The following is a 15,452-nucleotide window of genomic DNA, read 5'->3' on the forward strand; positions in this document are numbered from 1 at the left end:
ATGAAAGAATTAAATACACTCATATTCCATGGTAGCTCCTGACTTGGAGTATATGAAGAAACAAAGTAGACAAGGGGGAGCACTAACAATAAAATATCCTCCCTTCAGTGAATGTGAATGGATTACAAATTAGCTTTGGAAAAGAAAGAAATGCTTAAGATTAATATGAATACAGCAGTGGTTCTCAAACTGTGTGCCAGGGTGCACTGGTGCACCCTAGAAGATTTCCAGGTGCGCCCTACGCCACAGGGCCTATGGTATTCCAGAGAAATATGTGCCTGTTGGGGACCAAAAAACCAAAAGGGTTTTTGGAGTTTAGATTTGGGGGGGACATAGGTGTGGGGAATTGGCTATAAGCTGACAGTCTGCCCAACCTCCCACCTCACTTGCCTGATTAGGTTGCAAAAGGCTGCTGGATTGTTTACACTACCCCCCATGTTCCCCGGAAAGACTGGAGACAAGTTTCTTCTATCCTTTGTTTGGTATAAAGTTAAGATTTACTAATGGCCTCACTTTGCCCCATAAATAAAGCAAGATATAGTTTTGGGGCACACTTTGTTCTTGCCCGAAGCAATGACAGGACCCTCCTGACCCTGTATTTTTCTTAGTTCCTCGTATTTTCTTAATTCCGCACAGTTCCCACTCAGGACCTGGAATTACTAGCTGTGCTGGTTCATGGCATGTGCCCGCCCAGATATAAAAATAAATATAGTTACTCTATTATACCATTTCATTATGGAAATACCACTCTTTTTGTTAACACATCATTACTATATTTATTATTAACACATCATTATATTATTTTTAGATAAATACACCCAAATAAAATGGACAGATTTCTCAAAAAGAAGTGTGATATTGAAGAATCCGATTCTGGAAATGAGCAAAAGTTAAATGTAAATAAAATAGGACTTGAAGGCTGTCAGGCAGAATTTAATTTATAGCATTTTCCATCACTTAACACTGAACAAAACGATTGGGTTAGAAACCCATTCATGGAAGCTTCAAGTGATTTTGGTTTAACATTAACAGAAGAAGAAGAACTGACAGCTATATCCACTGATCGTGGATTGATGATTAAACATAAGGAATTATCTCTTGAAGCCTTTTGGATTTCTATAAAAGAACAGTATGTGGCAATATCTAAAAAAGCTTTGAATATTTTTTTACAATTTTCAACATCTTATTTATGTGAATTAGGATTTTCTACCCTCAACACAATTAAGAGTAAAAAGAGAGGAATTCTTCAATGTACTGACGAGGAAATGAGAGTTTGCCTTTCAAATATATAACAAAACATTGAAGAAATTGCTAGGACACATCAGGTTCATGTTTCTCATAAACACAAGAATGAAAAAACTTAACACATTCGCACCGGGACCTGCTGAATTTACTAAATCTTACTAAGAATGTATCTATATACAGTGGTACCTTGAGATACGAACAGACCAACATACGAATTATTTAAGATATGAGCTGCGACTCTGTCCATATTTTTGTTTGAGATCTGAGCAAAATTCTGAAACGAGTCATGATTCGGGAAGCTGCCACTAGCTGGCACATTGGCGCTCGGGTCCAGTATCAGCAGTTTGATATACGAGTTGACTGACTTACGAGCTCGGTTAGAGAACGAATTAAATTCGTATCTCAAGGTACCACTGTATAAAAAAGATACCATTTTTGTCATTATTTTATTTTTTAACCCCTCCTTTTTACAAATTCTAAAAAGCATAACTCAAAAATTGTAACATAAAAATGTTTTTTAATGTCAGAATAAATTTAATTTTATCATATTTATTTTGTTTAGTTACCACAAAAGCATGCTTGGACTTTATACTTTTTTCTTTAATATCTGACTTAATTATTATAACATATTTCTCAGAAATTTGTATATAGTGTGCCTACAATTATTTGTAGGATTTTAAATGCGCCCCGACTTCAAAAAGTTTGAGAACCACTGGCATACAATATAGTAGCCTACTTTTGGTCATCCTCTGATACCTTCTATACCAGTCCTCTTTTTTATTTTAAAGCACTTATAACATCTGTACTTACTTTGTCATTGACCTTTATCTGCCTCCCCCAGAAGAAAAGAAGCTCCATAAGAGTAGGTGCCCCTCTGTCTTGTTGTACATTTTTGCTCAGTGCCTCCCTTATTATATGTACAAACAAGAGCAATAAGTGAACAAATGAACAACCAACAGAAAAATTAACAAAAGGGACCTAATTTAGACCTCGTCAATGGACTAACATTTAAACTAAGATTCAAAGGCTGACTAGAAGATAGCCGGATGAAGAGCATTTAGGCAACAAGAACTGTCTGTGCCTAGAATAAGGTGGGTGAAGAATAAGGTAGAACATAACAGAGTTCCTGATGGAAGCAGGAAACTAATAATGAAGGACTGCAAAGCCAAGGTAAGGCGATTGGACTTCATTATTTATGCAAGATAAGATCAAAGAAGTTTAAGCAGAGGAATATGATAACCTAATTTACACTTTAAAGATTTCTCTGCTGCATCAAAGCTAGATTGTAGAAAAGCAAATATGAACACAGACCACTTACAAGGTTATGTTAGTCTATGCATGCAAGAGATTATATTGAGAATATCTTTTTATATTCTGTATTTGTGATACTCTAACGTCTGGGACTTGCTGGCAATGCCTCTCAGAGTAAGCTATTTCCTAGAGATAGCACCTAAGGCCACACCTTTCATATACAAACAAACCAGTCTGGAGTCTCTATCCCCAACCATGGCCAGGGCCACTATTTCTCTGTCCTAATTACTCTAGGGCCATGTACCAGACAATGCCAAGAGCCCACTGAAATTATTCAGACCCTGTTTCTCCTGCCTACCTATCCCTTCCAAGGGAAACTACCCTCTTCTCTCTGTTTTGAGTGTAGAAAGCAAGACAATTTACCAAGTGCCCAAATACGTGAGTAGACTTATTAAAATATTTTAATTTCAGAAATACAAATCCCATTTTCTCTAACCAAAATTCTACTATCACATGTGGGAATTTTTCAGTTTGTACTGTTATCTTCCAAATCATTTTCATGCCAATTTCTCATTTACATTAATACTAGTAATTAGCAGCTAAAATGTAATGCTTGCTCTGTCATTTCCTAGTTTACCTTTCATTTTATCTTTAAGCTCTTTTAGACTCTTTCAACAAACTAACTTCTCTTACTATTTCCTATACAGAGTATGAATTTGAGAGCAAAATATAAAAAGCAGGAACCATTCATATCAATATTTGTTTCACTATCTACTTATTTTATTCAACAGATATGTGGGAAGTATCTACTATGTGCAAGGCACTGTGCTACAAAGTGGTACAATATTTCTAGAATTTTATTCTTACTTTCCTCCCTTTTTATTCTTTATTTTCCTTCCCCTTAGAAATTGAAAGTTTATAATAAGAACAAGAACCAGATTTCCCTGGGATTCCCTCAATCTATAATGTTCTTCCCCATGTTACTCATACATACTGTATGTATCCACTCACACTCATTCAATAAAAAGTACAGTGCTAGGCATTGTAATGGGTGCTAAGAAAAGTGATTCCTTCTCTCAAAGAATGAAGAGAAAGATAAAGACAGTAAAGACATTTCTGAAAGAAAAATCTACACAACAGTGTCATCAGAAGTATCAAAAAAGAAATAAAGATGATTCTCAGTTTTATTATTAAAAGGCTATATAGAGATATTAACAGAACAGGAATTTGAAAAGACTGTCTGCAACAATGAAAATTCTGGTTTCAGCCTGACCTGTGGTGGCACAGTGGATAAAGTGTCAGCCTGGAACCCTGAGGTAGCAGGTTCAAAGTCCCGGGCTTGCTGGTCAAGGCACATACGGGAAGCAACTACAAGTTAATGCTGACCACTCCTCCCCACCCCTTTCCCTCTCTCTCTCTCTAAAATGAATAAATAAATCTCCAAAAATTGTTTGGTCTTAGAATACAATACAAAGTTCCTTCTGGATATTCCCTGCTCAGACAGGGGTCAGAAGTACCCATTAGTATTTGAGTAATCGCTGTGGGGCAGGACCCCTGTTTAGTAAGAAACTGTCTTACATTTTGTGAGATATATGTCTTATATAAGACATAATCCCAAACTCAAAGAATTTAAGAGACAGGTGACAAAGATGCAGGAAACAGCTGCTTAAAAAAAAATTTAGGTGAGAGAAGACTGTAAGCTTAATTAAGCACTGACCAGAGCACAGGGGACTTTGTTGCCACCCCTAGGAGGTAGGCTCTATCCAGCAATGGGGAGCCGCTTAAGTTTTAAACAGGGGAAGGCTTTAGGCTTGCATTTTAGAAAACTCATTCTAGCTTCTGGGAAGAAAATGGGTTAGAGGAGTCAAAAATGAAAGACAAAACAAATAGGAAGCTGTTGCAGAAAGCTGAGTGAGTTGATAGGTTCCAAGATGCACAAAGGTTAGAGGAAAAGATATTCAACAGTTAATAGTTGAGACCTTGCCTTTCTTAGACCACACTTAATTAAAATATCTGAAGCCCAACACTAGTCCTTGAACTAGTCTTAACCATAACAGTAAATAATAATAGCAACACACTGGTGAGGGGCGTGCACGTGCACGTGGCAGGGTAAGCGCAAAAGAGCCAGGTCGGGTGAGAGCACGGTAAAACTGATATTAAGGACACGGTTTTCACCCTACTCCATCAAAGCAGTTAAAAGTTCTTTTAAGACCCCTATTTTATACCAAAATGGAACAAGCTTTAGAACAAACTTTGGATTGTATGGAGTGTGTCATTGAAAGTATTTGAGAGAGAACTCCTAAAAGGAAATACCTATCTAGTGAAAGAAAATATGTATTTAAAAAATTTATATTAAAGAATGTGAAAAGAAGCCTGAGTTTAAGCAGAAATTAAGAAGAAATGTGAACTTGTTAGAGAAGCTTGTTATGCCAGAGACATTGTCATGTTTAGTGGTCAACCTATGTACCCAAGAAATTAGGGATATTCTTTGATGCTCAGGGAAAAAATGTGGATGAGATTCTGAGACTATTCAACTACCTTAGGAAGAAGGGAATTGCTAGACTACTTGAATGCAGAAGAATTGCCTTCTACTTTGGCTGATTTTTCTATCCTAGAAAAATCTCAGGTTAATATTTTTCATTGTAGATGAGTCATAGCAGAAATGCATGAGTAGAGCGACAGTCTAGTAATATGAAATCTCCAGGTTAACAAAGCAGATCCATTCTCTCACATCCAACAATGCCTACTTTAATCTGTGGTAAACATTCAATACAAGTCATGACTATAAATGGATGCAGGAAAACAAACTTTTGCTTGAGAGGCCACTGAATCTGACTACAGCTGAACTAGTGTCTTGATCCTTTTTAAGCCATTAACACGCACTGCAAACAGACTGCTCCATAACAAGCAAGAGATGAACGCCTGCTCCATGAAACAGTGTTTCAAAAGGTATTCCAAGTCCTCTCTGAATCTATAGCAGGATCTGTCTCACTGTCCACCTCCTCCTCGGCTAAAATAACTTGCCTTCTTAAATAAAAGAAAGAAAACCAGTCAGTATTATAACCTCAAAATTTCTAAAGCAGGAAATTGTGTAGATATGTGAAAATGTAGTCACTATAGTTTGGCTATACTTTTTGAAGTGGATGTGAAAATATATGGTAACGTGGAAAAGTCTATCAAATATGATGACTCAATACCAACCAGCTGGACAGCCCATGATGTAAAAGATTATTATGTATTTAAATATGAAGCTGGTAATCAGAATCAGAATACAAAGCTGACCATTAGCAGTCACTTGGTGATCCACTTTACTATGGTAAAATTCAGCCATGTAAAGAAGATAAAGAAATTGACAGCGAGATGTCTCTATCACAATCCACCACAGATGATCATTCAAATTGGCTCATTTATTGGATCAAAGACTGATGCTGAGAGGGTTAGTCAAGCAGTATCAGGAATTGGTCCAGAATGAAGCCAAGCGTCCAATCCATTTGTTGCACAGCTCCAGTGGCTCAGCTAGCATAGTTTAAATCAGCTTTCCCCAGGGAAAGAACAAGAACAGCCTGAGACCGTGTCGGTTTTGTCTTCAGTACAGTACAGGGAAAAGGAGTAAAATACTGACCTCCACCCCTCAAACTCCCTCAAACTCCGGAAATGGTTCCTCAAGTAACTATTTTACTTCACAACAGGTCAGCAGCTTTCTTTCTTCCTTTTTTTTTTTTTTTTTGTCAGCAGCTTTCTTAAATCTCCAACTCTCCCTCCTGCTTCTAAGCCACCAAGTCTTTCTCAGAAGTCACCTGTGCACCTCAAGTCAGGGTGCTTTCTCCAGCTGTCCTGTCACCTGCCAGTTCTTCACAAAGACATGAAAGCTAAAAAGGAAAACACCTCAAGAGCTTTTGGTTTTATTTTTTTGTTTTTTGTTTTTGTTTAAGTTGATAAAATACATACGTCATTCACAACAGATTTTCTCTACATTCTACATTTAAACAGAAGTACACAGTTACTATTAAGGATGCTGTATTATCTATCAAATATTCACTTTACTACTGTGCTTTGTACAATTGTTTGTCTGGATAAATTTGATGTGCTAGGAATTAAACATGTACCTTTAGGTGCCCCCTCATAGCAATGTGTAAGCATTAAGCCCCTGAAGGGCCTAGCATTATGCTATGCTCAATCTTTCCTTTTCTTCATCAACCTGTAGAAACCATATTCTTATCCAGCTATCAAATTAATAGAAAGGTCAGGAGAAATTTTGTAACTATATTTTTTTACCTGGGGATGAAGACTAAGGAATTTATTCTTTTTCTATCACCACCTGAATTTACAGTTAATACAACCTAATGGAAAATATATAACAATATCTAAATAAATAACACACAAATAAAGGAAAGCAAAATTACCCAAGTAGCAAAGTTCTGTTAACATTATTCAGCTAGTTCATGAGCCAGAGTTTATATGAATCTTATGTTGGAAGAGAAAGCTTTCCATAGATCTCTTACTAATAGGGACCTGATTTGATTAGCGGTGACCATATGCCTAGCTGCCTCTAAGTCACTGATTCTAAGTCACCTGTCAATTCTGATAAATACAGCTAGGGAGTTCTGGGAAAACCCATTCCTGCTTCTTCCCTTCTCCCTCATGCCTGGAATACAGACATAACTCTGTAGCTGGAGCAGCCCTCTTATAACCATGAGATAATAAGCATGAAAACAAGGGCCACATGCTTAAAAAGGCACAGTATAAGAAGCTTAAGACAGTTGTTACATTGTTTATGCTATACCAACCCTATCTAGACCTTTTGTAAAGGAAGAATACTAACTCCCTCTTTGATCAAATAACTACAGGCTAAATAACCTCCTAATTTACATACTCTGCATCCCTTATAAAGATTGGGTTACTTAATAGAGTGTATTAAGTCCCTTCATGATCAGCACCATTTACTATTCAAATTGAGTTCACACAAATTTCTGTCTCACACTTTCTACTCCAGGAATTCTAAACCTCATCAGAACAGCACATATCAGTGAGCTGTTTTTCATCTCTCTACCTCTCCCTCTCTTTACTCTTTCATCCCTCCATCTGTCCACCAACTTAACCCTTCCCCAGCATTTCAGATTTCCTCCCCGTGGCTGAGATAGGTGCCAGTCTCCTTGTTGTCACATCACCCCACACACCAGTCAGTATAGTGACTGACCTTTATTATAGCTATTTATTTTAAGTATCTGTCTTCTAAACTACATTATCAGCCAGCCCTTCAAAAAGAAAAACAGTACCTTAGTTCTCTTCATATTCCTAGATCCTGGCACAGTACCTGGTCCACTGGGATGTTCAGTACATGTTTGTTTATTGAATGAATTAGAGTTATATAAACATTTTTTAATTAGCAAAAAGTTATATGAAAAAAGACTGTTAAATGACTTCCCTTAACATCAAAAAATGATTTTCACCCATAAATTTCCCCTGAAAATGAGAAAACTGAGTATTTTCTATCACCACATGTTGCTTTATAACATCATTTCTGCTTAAGAGCTATCAGTCCTAAAGACAACCCTACGAAGTAACCCTCATATTCCTTGAAGGATTAGTCTCATTTCCAATGGAAAGTCATAAAACTAAAAGGATGACCGAAGATCATATTTTATTATACATTATTAGCAAAACTCATCAAAATGAAGGTAAACAAATAAAATCTCTTCATACCTGTCGCATTGCTGCATTATGGAAATTTCTTTGATTATTTCCTGAAGATCTGACTCAACTGGTACTTGTTTAATTGCCACAACTTGACCAGATTCTTTATGTATTGCTTTAAATACACTTCCATAAGACCTAAAAAAACAAGACATTTGGGTTTTTTTTTTCCTTTCAAACACCATAACTATGAGAAAAAGAATCTACAATGAGATTTTGCATGTAGTCTTTTCTAGTTTAAAACACAATTTATTGATGACAAATCAAAGTAAACAAATAATAAGAAAAGTGAATTACACCTTAGTTTTATTGCTTCAGTTATTGACTTTAAACCTATTAAAATCATCAAGTTAATATACAGATTTGTTTTTATTATGAATGAAATAAACAAACTTACAGTTTCTTAACTTAAACAACTACAGTATTAAGAAGATATAAATGGAAATTAACAGAATGAAATACAGACTAAAAACAGCCAAAGTCTCAAATTAGGAGCAAAGGCTGATACCACCTTAAGTAAAATCATCCCATGGCTGTTCAAACTGCTTCACTGTAATTGAAACCCTCAGCTGCAAACCACGTGATACCAAAGTTAGAGAAGCAAAAAATATGGTCCCCTCCCTAAGTCTTAGACCCAAGGTAGGTATCCTCAAATGCTCCTTTCACTATCATTTCCTCAAGAGGAAGACTACATAATTATATATAAATAAAATGCGTGAAGGATCTTAAGGCCATTTGCCCAAAAACTATCTCTGTTACAACTCTTGAAACTTTGCCAATTAAATATTTACGTGTTTTTAAAAAACAAAACAAAAAAGAGGGAAGCCATTTACACTTTGGTATGAATTAGAAAATGAAGTAAAAACTGCTATCACATACTAAGTTCTTATTGTAAGCCAAGCACCCCTATGCTTGGTGTTGTACATGTATAATAAAATCATCACTCTCAACTGTGAGGTAAAATACTATTATAGTAATTTTAAAAGATGAGAAAACAGAGACTCATATGCTAGTAACCAGTAAGACCAGAATTCAAACATATTCTGACTCCAAAGATCATGTTCTTCTCACTACAATATTGTAACAAAAGAGAAGTGCAAGCCATTGAAAGACAAGGAATGGTTCCTAATATTGGGAAAATATGCAGAATCACTTCCAAATTACAATATTTTAAAATAAGTGATAAAGCAGCTACTTTAACAGAATGAATTTTATCCTAACTTCTGAGCTTTCTGAAGTAATTTAACTCAGTTTGCTAACTTAAGTCACATGTATATGTGTATAGTACTAACTTACACACATACACATACATATCTCCCCTTAAAGACTTGAATGTAAGACCTTAAACCCATAAAACTCCTAGAAGAAAAAAGCTGGAGTAAGAAAGCTCTTTGACATCTGTCTTGGCAATTAATTTTTGGATTTGACACCAAAATGAAGATAACTAAAGGAAAAAATAAACAGACAGGACTACATCAAACTAAACAGCTCTGCACAGAAATGGAAACCAATAAAATGAAAGGTCAACTTGTGAAATGGGAAAAAATATTTGTATATTATATATCTACTAAGAGGTTAATATTCAAAGTACAGAAAGAAATCATACAACTCAATAGATAAAACTGAACATTCCAATTAACACTTTGAGTAGTACAAACATTCATGTATGTCATCGTGCCTCCTGACCATCCAGAGTACGATCATATAAAATTTTTTATTTTAAAGATGTGTAAAGCAATATTAAAAAAAGGCAAATGTTCTTCTTGTTTCCATAAATTGTTTATCAAACAAACATGATTTTAAGTCAATAAAACTAGAATTGGAACTAATTTCATTTTTTAAAAAAAGAACTCACTCTTGGGGGTCAGCAAGCATGAAAAAACCCACTACTCAAAGGGTTAATCCATTTTGAGTTGATTTTTGTGTATGGTATAAGATGGGGTCCAGTATCAATCTTTTCCATTTAACTGTCCAGTTTTCTGAACATCACTTACTGTAGAGACTATCCTTTCCCAGTTGTATATTCTTGGCTCCTCTGTCATAAATTGACTGATCATATATGAATGGGTTTATTTCTGGGCTTCTCTAGTCTATAAGTGTCTGGGTTTTTTTTTATTATTTCAATGTCCTTTTTTATATTTGCTATCTATTTAGGTGTTCGTAATTACCATCTATTGTTGTTCTAATATCTTTGAGCATCCTAACAATCGTTATTATGCATCTGATAATTTGGTTATATCTGATTCATTAAGGGCCTATTCTGGGAATTTCTCTTGATTCATTTGTGTTGCATTTCTCTGCCTTCTCATTTTCTCTGAGTAAAGGAAGGTTTTGGCCACTGGAGTCCACTGGGTGTGGCCTCTGTTCCCTAGGTATGGTCTGTCTGCAGGCGCGCCACCCCCTCTGCTGTTGCTGCATAGGGCATTCAGGTATGGGCGTTGCCGGTGCCTGCCCACTGGGGCTGTTGCTGTGGTTTCCGTCTCTCCTTCACGGGAGTGGCTGTGATCACGTGCTCGGGTGTACGAGCCTTGGTGGCCTTGGCCTTTGCCCCGCCCCCATGGGTGGCATTATGCTCAGCCCTGAGGGCAGTGGCAAGCACCTTTGCTCAGCTGCAGGTCTCCGCCTGTTTCCGGGCTTTCGCCCCACCCTTGCAGGAGGAGCCCACTCGTGGGATGGCTGCAAGCCTTGGCTCCACAGGTCGGGCAAGTGTCTGTTTTTATACTGCTTTGATTACTATAGCTTTATAATGTAGTTTAAAATAAAAGAGCATGGCCCTGGCTGGTTGGCTCAGTGGTAGAGCGTCGGCCTGGTGTGCAGAAGTCCCGAGTTCGATTCCTGGCCAGGGCATACAGGAGAGGCACCCATCTGCTTCTCCACCTCTCCCCCTCTCCTTCTTCTCTGTCTCTCTCTTCCCCTCCCGCAGCCAAGGCTCCATTGGAGCAAAAGATGGCCCGGGCGCTGGGGATGGCTCCTTGGCCTCTGCCCCAGGCGCTAGAGTGGCTCTGGTCATGACAGAGTGACGCCCCGGATGGGCAGAGCATCGCCCCCTGGTGGGCATGCTGAGTGGATCCTGGTCGGGCGCATGCGGGAGTCTGTCTGACTGCCTCCCCGTTTCCAGCTTCAGAAAAAAAAAAATACAAAAAAAGCGCATGATACCTTCAACTTTGTTCTTTTTTCTCAAGATTGCTTTGGCTTTTAGGGGTATTTTCTAGTTCAATATAAATTTTAGGATTCTTTGTTCTAGTTAAGTGAAAAATGCCATTGGAATATTGATAGGCATTGCAATTGAATCTGTAGGCTGCCTTGTGTAGTATGAATATTTTAACATATTAATTCTCTCAATCCATGAACACAGAGTATCTTTCCATTTTTTTTCTGTCTTAGAGTTTTCAGTGTTTGTGGAGTTTTCACTATCTTGGTTAAATTTATTTCTAGGTATTTTACTCTTTTTGATGCAACTGTAAATGGAACTAGTTTCTCAATTTCTCTTCATGATAGTCTGTTATAAAATTGCAACTGTTTTTTGTATATTAATTTCTATCCTGCAACTTTACTAAATTTGTATACAAATGCTAAGTTTTTTGGTATAATCTCTATATAATATTGTCATCTACAAATACAGTTTTATTTCTTCCTTTCTGATCTGGATGCTTTTTATTTCTTTTTCTTGCCTAACTGCTCTGGCTAAGACTTCCAGTACCAGGCTGAATAAAAGTGGCCAGAGTAGCCATCCCTGTCTTGTTCATGATCTTAGAAGAAAAGTTTTAAGCTTTTCATCAATAATATGATGTTAACTATGGGCTTGTCATATTTAGCCTTTATTATGTTGAGGTATGATCCCTATATATTATTCCTATTGAATTCAAGCAAATATACCTAGCAAAAAATTAATATTATATAGTATATTTATTTATACTGTATTTTTTGCTCCATAAGACGCACTTTTCCCCCCCAATAGTGGAGAGGAAAATGCCCGTGCGTCCTATGGAGTGAAAAATACAATATTTTCTTAAATATTTTAACACACAATTTTGGTTCAGAATTTTTTTTTCTTATTTTCCTCCTTAAAACCCTTGGTGTGTCTTATGGTCAGGTGTGTCTTATGGAGCAAAAAACTACGGTAATTGTTCTATCATTATGTAAATGCTACCTTCATATTTTTTGTACTTACCCTTCCCCAAGTTTCTCTAACACATCAAAAACTTCTTCAGGCTGCTTAGTCAAACTGTCTTCACTCAGCTTTTTTAGCTTACTGGTGATAAAAAAAGAAAAAAAGAAAATATAATACAAATTTAGATTTTCTTTTAAAGAGGCAATATATTCAGATAATTCAAAACTCAAATATAAAAAAAAAATACAAAAAATATTCTGTTCAGAAACACCTCAAAGAATAATCACTTTTATTTGGCTTCCTGTGAAACCTTTATACAAATATGAATGTTTTTATTTCTCCTCCTTTCAACACACAGATAGCATTTTATACACATTCTTTTTTATCCATACTATTATACACTTTGCTGTTTTCACTTAACATAACAACATGTAACTTATGTTGAAGATCTATACAACATAAGTACATAGAAAGCATCTGCATTTCCCCCCCTATATCTACATTCTACTTTGTTAGAAAGATGCAGGATCTCTTACGAATTCCTTATTTATGGATATCTAGGTTCCTTTTTGCTATTATAAATAACACTGTGATGCATAAGCTTATCCATAAGTCAGTTCATACATGTATTAGTATATCTGTAGGATAAAATCCCAGAAACTATGAGGTCAAGCAAATATGTACATGTACATGTGCATACACAGGACATACATATACACACACAAATTCAAAAGTGTATGTATTAAGTAAATATTAGTACAATCATGTTATAAAGTTAATTATATATTTAATAAAATCATTACAATAAAAACTTGATATATAATATATAACTCATATAATATAGTAATTGTTAAAGTTATTGATTATATTGTTACATTTTATCTAATATAATTGTATGTTATTAAATATATGTATATTGATAAGTATTAGCAAACTGCCCTCCAAGGGACTTATACCAATTTATTCTTCTACCAGTAATATACAGCACAACTTCTTTCCTACAGTTCCACCAACAGAGTATTTAACCAAATATCTGGGTTTCAACCAATAAGTTAGGTGAAAACTTGTAAATCAGAGTGTGGATTTAGTTTGTATTTCTCTTAGTATGAGTGAAGTTGAGTAACTCCTAATATAGTTATGAAATTAAACCATATAGTCATATTCTTTGCTCATTTTTCTACTGGATTTTTGGTCTTTTTCTTATATGTATACAAGAGAAATTAGTCTTTGTTTAGATCATAGATATTTTTACTTATATTTAGATTTCACTTACAACTTTTTAGTTTTATGATCTATTTGGTTGTTTGCCATTCTTCTGGTCTTTTTTGTTTTTCCTTTTCTATTTTCTCTTTTAAAAAAATCATCCATATGTATGGTGAAGTTTTTTAAAAAGCCTTGCAAAATATGTCAATGAGCTCTATTTTAAAAGATCACTTCCAGATCTTATACCTGAAATCCAGCACATGCTCAGTCAGTCTCTGTGGAATGACGGTTGATGGAGTAAGCAGACGTACCAACTTCCAACTCCCAGAACCAAAATGGATTACAACTTAATTTTAAGAACCTTCATCTGGAAAAACCAACTTTGGAGTAAACTAAAAGGACTCTTCAACCAAGGAACACTGAAGAAGCCACACTGAGACTGGTAGGAAAAGCAGATACGTGGAGAGGGCTGCCCAGCTCCCTGGAGCGAACGGCAGCCCGGAGAGACTCGCGTGGCAGGAAGAGAGTTTTGCAGAGAGAGGAGGGTCCTGAATCCCAGGAACAAAGCCCCAACCTGCAGCCCCAGAGCCTAGATGTAGTGGAAAAATCCATTGCATGGCCTTGGATGGGAACACAGCCAACAAGGAAAGAATGTTTTGCCAAGAGACTTGTTTTGTGACTCGAAAGCGGGTCACTAAAACAGGTCTATGTGACTGAAGGCAGTTGCTAGGCTTTTTTCTCAGTAAAACATTCTCATAAGATTTCTGTTCCTTTCAAGGTTATCCCTTGAGATAAAGAGAGGAATGTTGTGGGAACCATAGAAGCAATAGCAATTAATGCCTTTTGATATTATATTGTTATTAAGCTATCATGCAATGTATTCCATGTATCATTAAGTAAAAGTTATGTTTGATGTTATGCCAATTTCTCAGTAAACAAGCTCTTTGAAATCTTGTGAATAAAAATAGGACACAGTGCAAACTCGGTGCCATTTGCCTGACCGAGTGGTGGTCCTTTGCTAGTCCACAATGATTTCATCTGCTGATCTCTCTCTCTGCACCCCCGACTCACAACAACACCTAGAAGAGGCGTATGAACAGTATTTAGCAGCAAACCAAGTCAGGATACTGTTTCTGAGAAAGAGAGAGATTTCTCAGACCCAGGATTCTTCTCAAAGGGACTGCGCAGAAAATCTCTTTCACAACCACTCACCCGGGGCTCCAGGGGACAAAAAAAGACCCGCAACAGAGCAAAGGTATTCACCCCCGCCCTTGGTGCCAAGGCTGGAGGCCCTGGGTGCAGCGCACAACCCCACACACGGGGGCAAGGCAAAGGCCAAGGCTGGCCATGGCTTGTAGACCCAGGCACGTGAATATAGCCCCTCCCATGGAGGTAGGCAGAGACAGGCAAAGAGGGCAGGTGCCGGCAACGCCCATACCTGAACACCTGAGGCAGCAGCAGAGGGGGTGGTGGGCCTGTAGAAAGACCACACACAGGGAACACAGAGGTCACACCCATTGGACTCCAGAGGCCAAACCCTTCTTATACACAAACAAAATGGGAAGGCAGAGAAATGCAACCCAAATGAATTAAGAGAAATCCCCAGAAAAGGACCTGAATGAGTTAGATATAACAAAATTACCAGATGCAGAGTTTAAAACAATGATTGTTAGGATGGTCAAAGATCTTAGAACAACAACAGATAGTCATTATGATCACCTAAATAAAGAGATAACAAATATAAAAAAGGACAATGAAATAATAAAAAAAGAATCAGTCAGAAATGACAAATACAATATCAGAAATGAAGACCACAATGGAAAGAATTAAAAGCAGGATGGATGAAGCTGAGGATCAAATCAGCAAGTTAGAGGACAAGATAAATGAAGGCACAGAAGCAGAGCAGAAAAAAAAAAGAGACTCAAAAAGTTTAAAGAAACTCTGAGAG

General features: G+C 36.8%; 1 protein-coding gene and 1 pseudogene across 1 annotated transcript in view; one reads left to right on the top strand and one right to left on the bottom strand.

Moving 5' to 3' along the window:
• Nucleotides 1-15,452, bottom strand: part of STK3 (serine/threonine kinase 3) — a 374,136-nt gene that overhangs the window by 300,049 nt on the left and 58,635 nt on the right. Inside the window, exons 2-3 of the mRNA XM_066379205.1 lie at nucleotides 12,362-12,442; nucleotides 8,200-8,328 (exon numbers count right to left, since the gene is read on the bottom strand). Coding sequence (XP_066235302.1) covers nucleotides 8,200-8,328; nucleotides 12,362-12,442 — 210 coding nt within the window. The remainder of the gene's footprint in view (nucleotides 1-8,199; nucleotides 8,329-12,361; nucleotides 12,443-15,452) is intronic.
• LOC136397507 (transcription factor SPT20 homolog pseudogene) lies at nucleotides 4,726-6,369 on the top strand (annotated as a pseudogene).

Source organism: Saccopteryx leptura, chromosome 3 (assembly GCF_036850995.1).
Source record: "Saccopteryx leptura isolate mSacLep1 chromosome 3, mSacLep1_pri_phased_curated, whole genome shotgun sequence".
NCBI classification, from domain to species: Eukaryota; Metazoa; Chordata; class Mammalia; order Chiroptera; family Emballonuridae; genus Saccopteryx; species Saccopteryx leptura.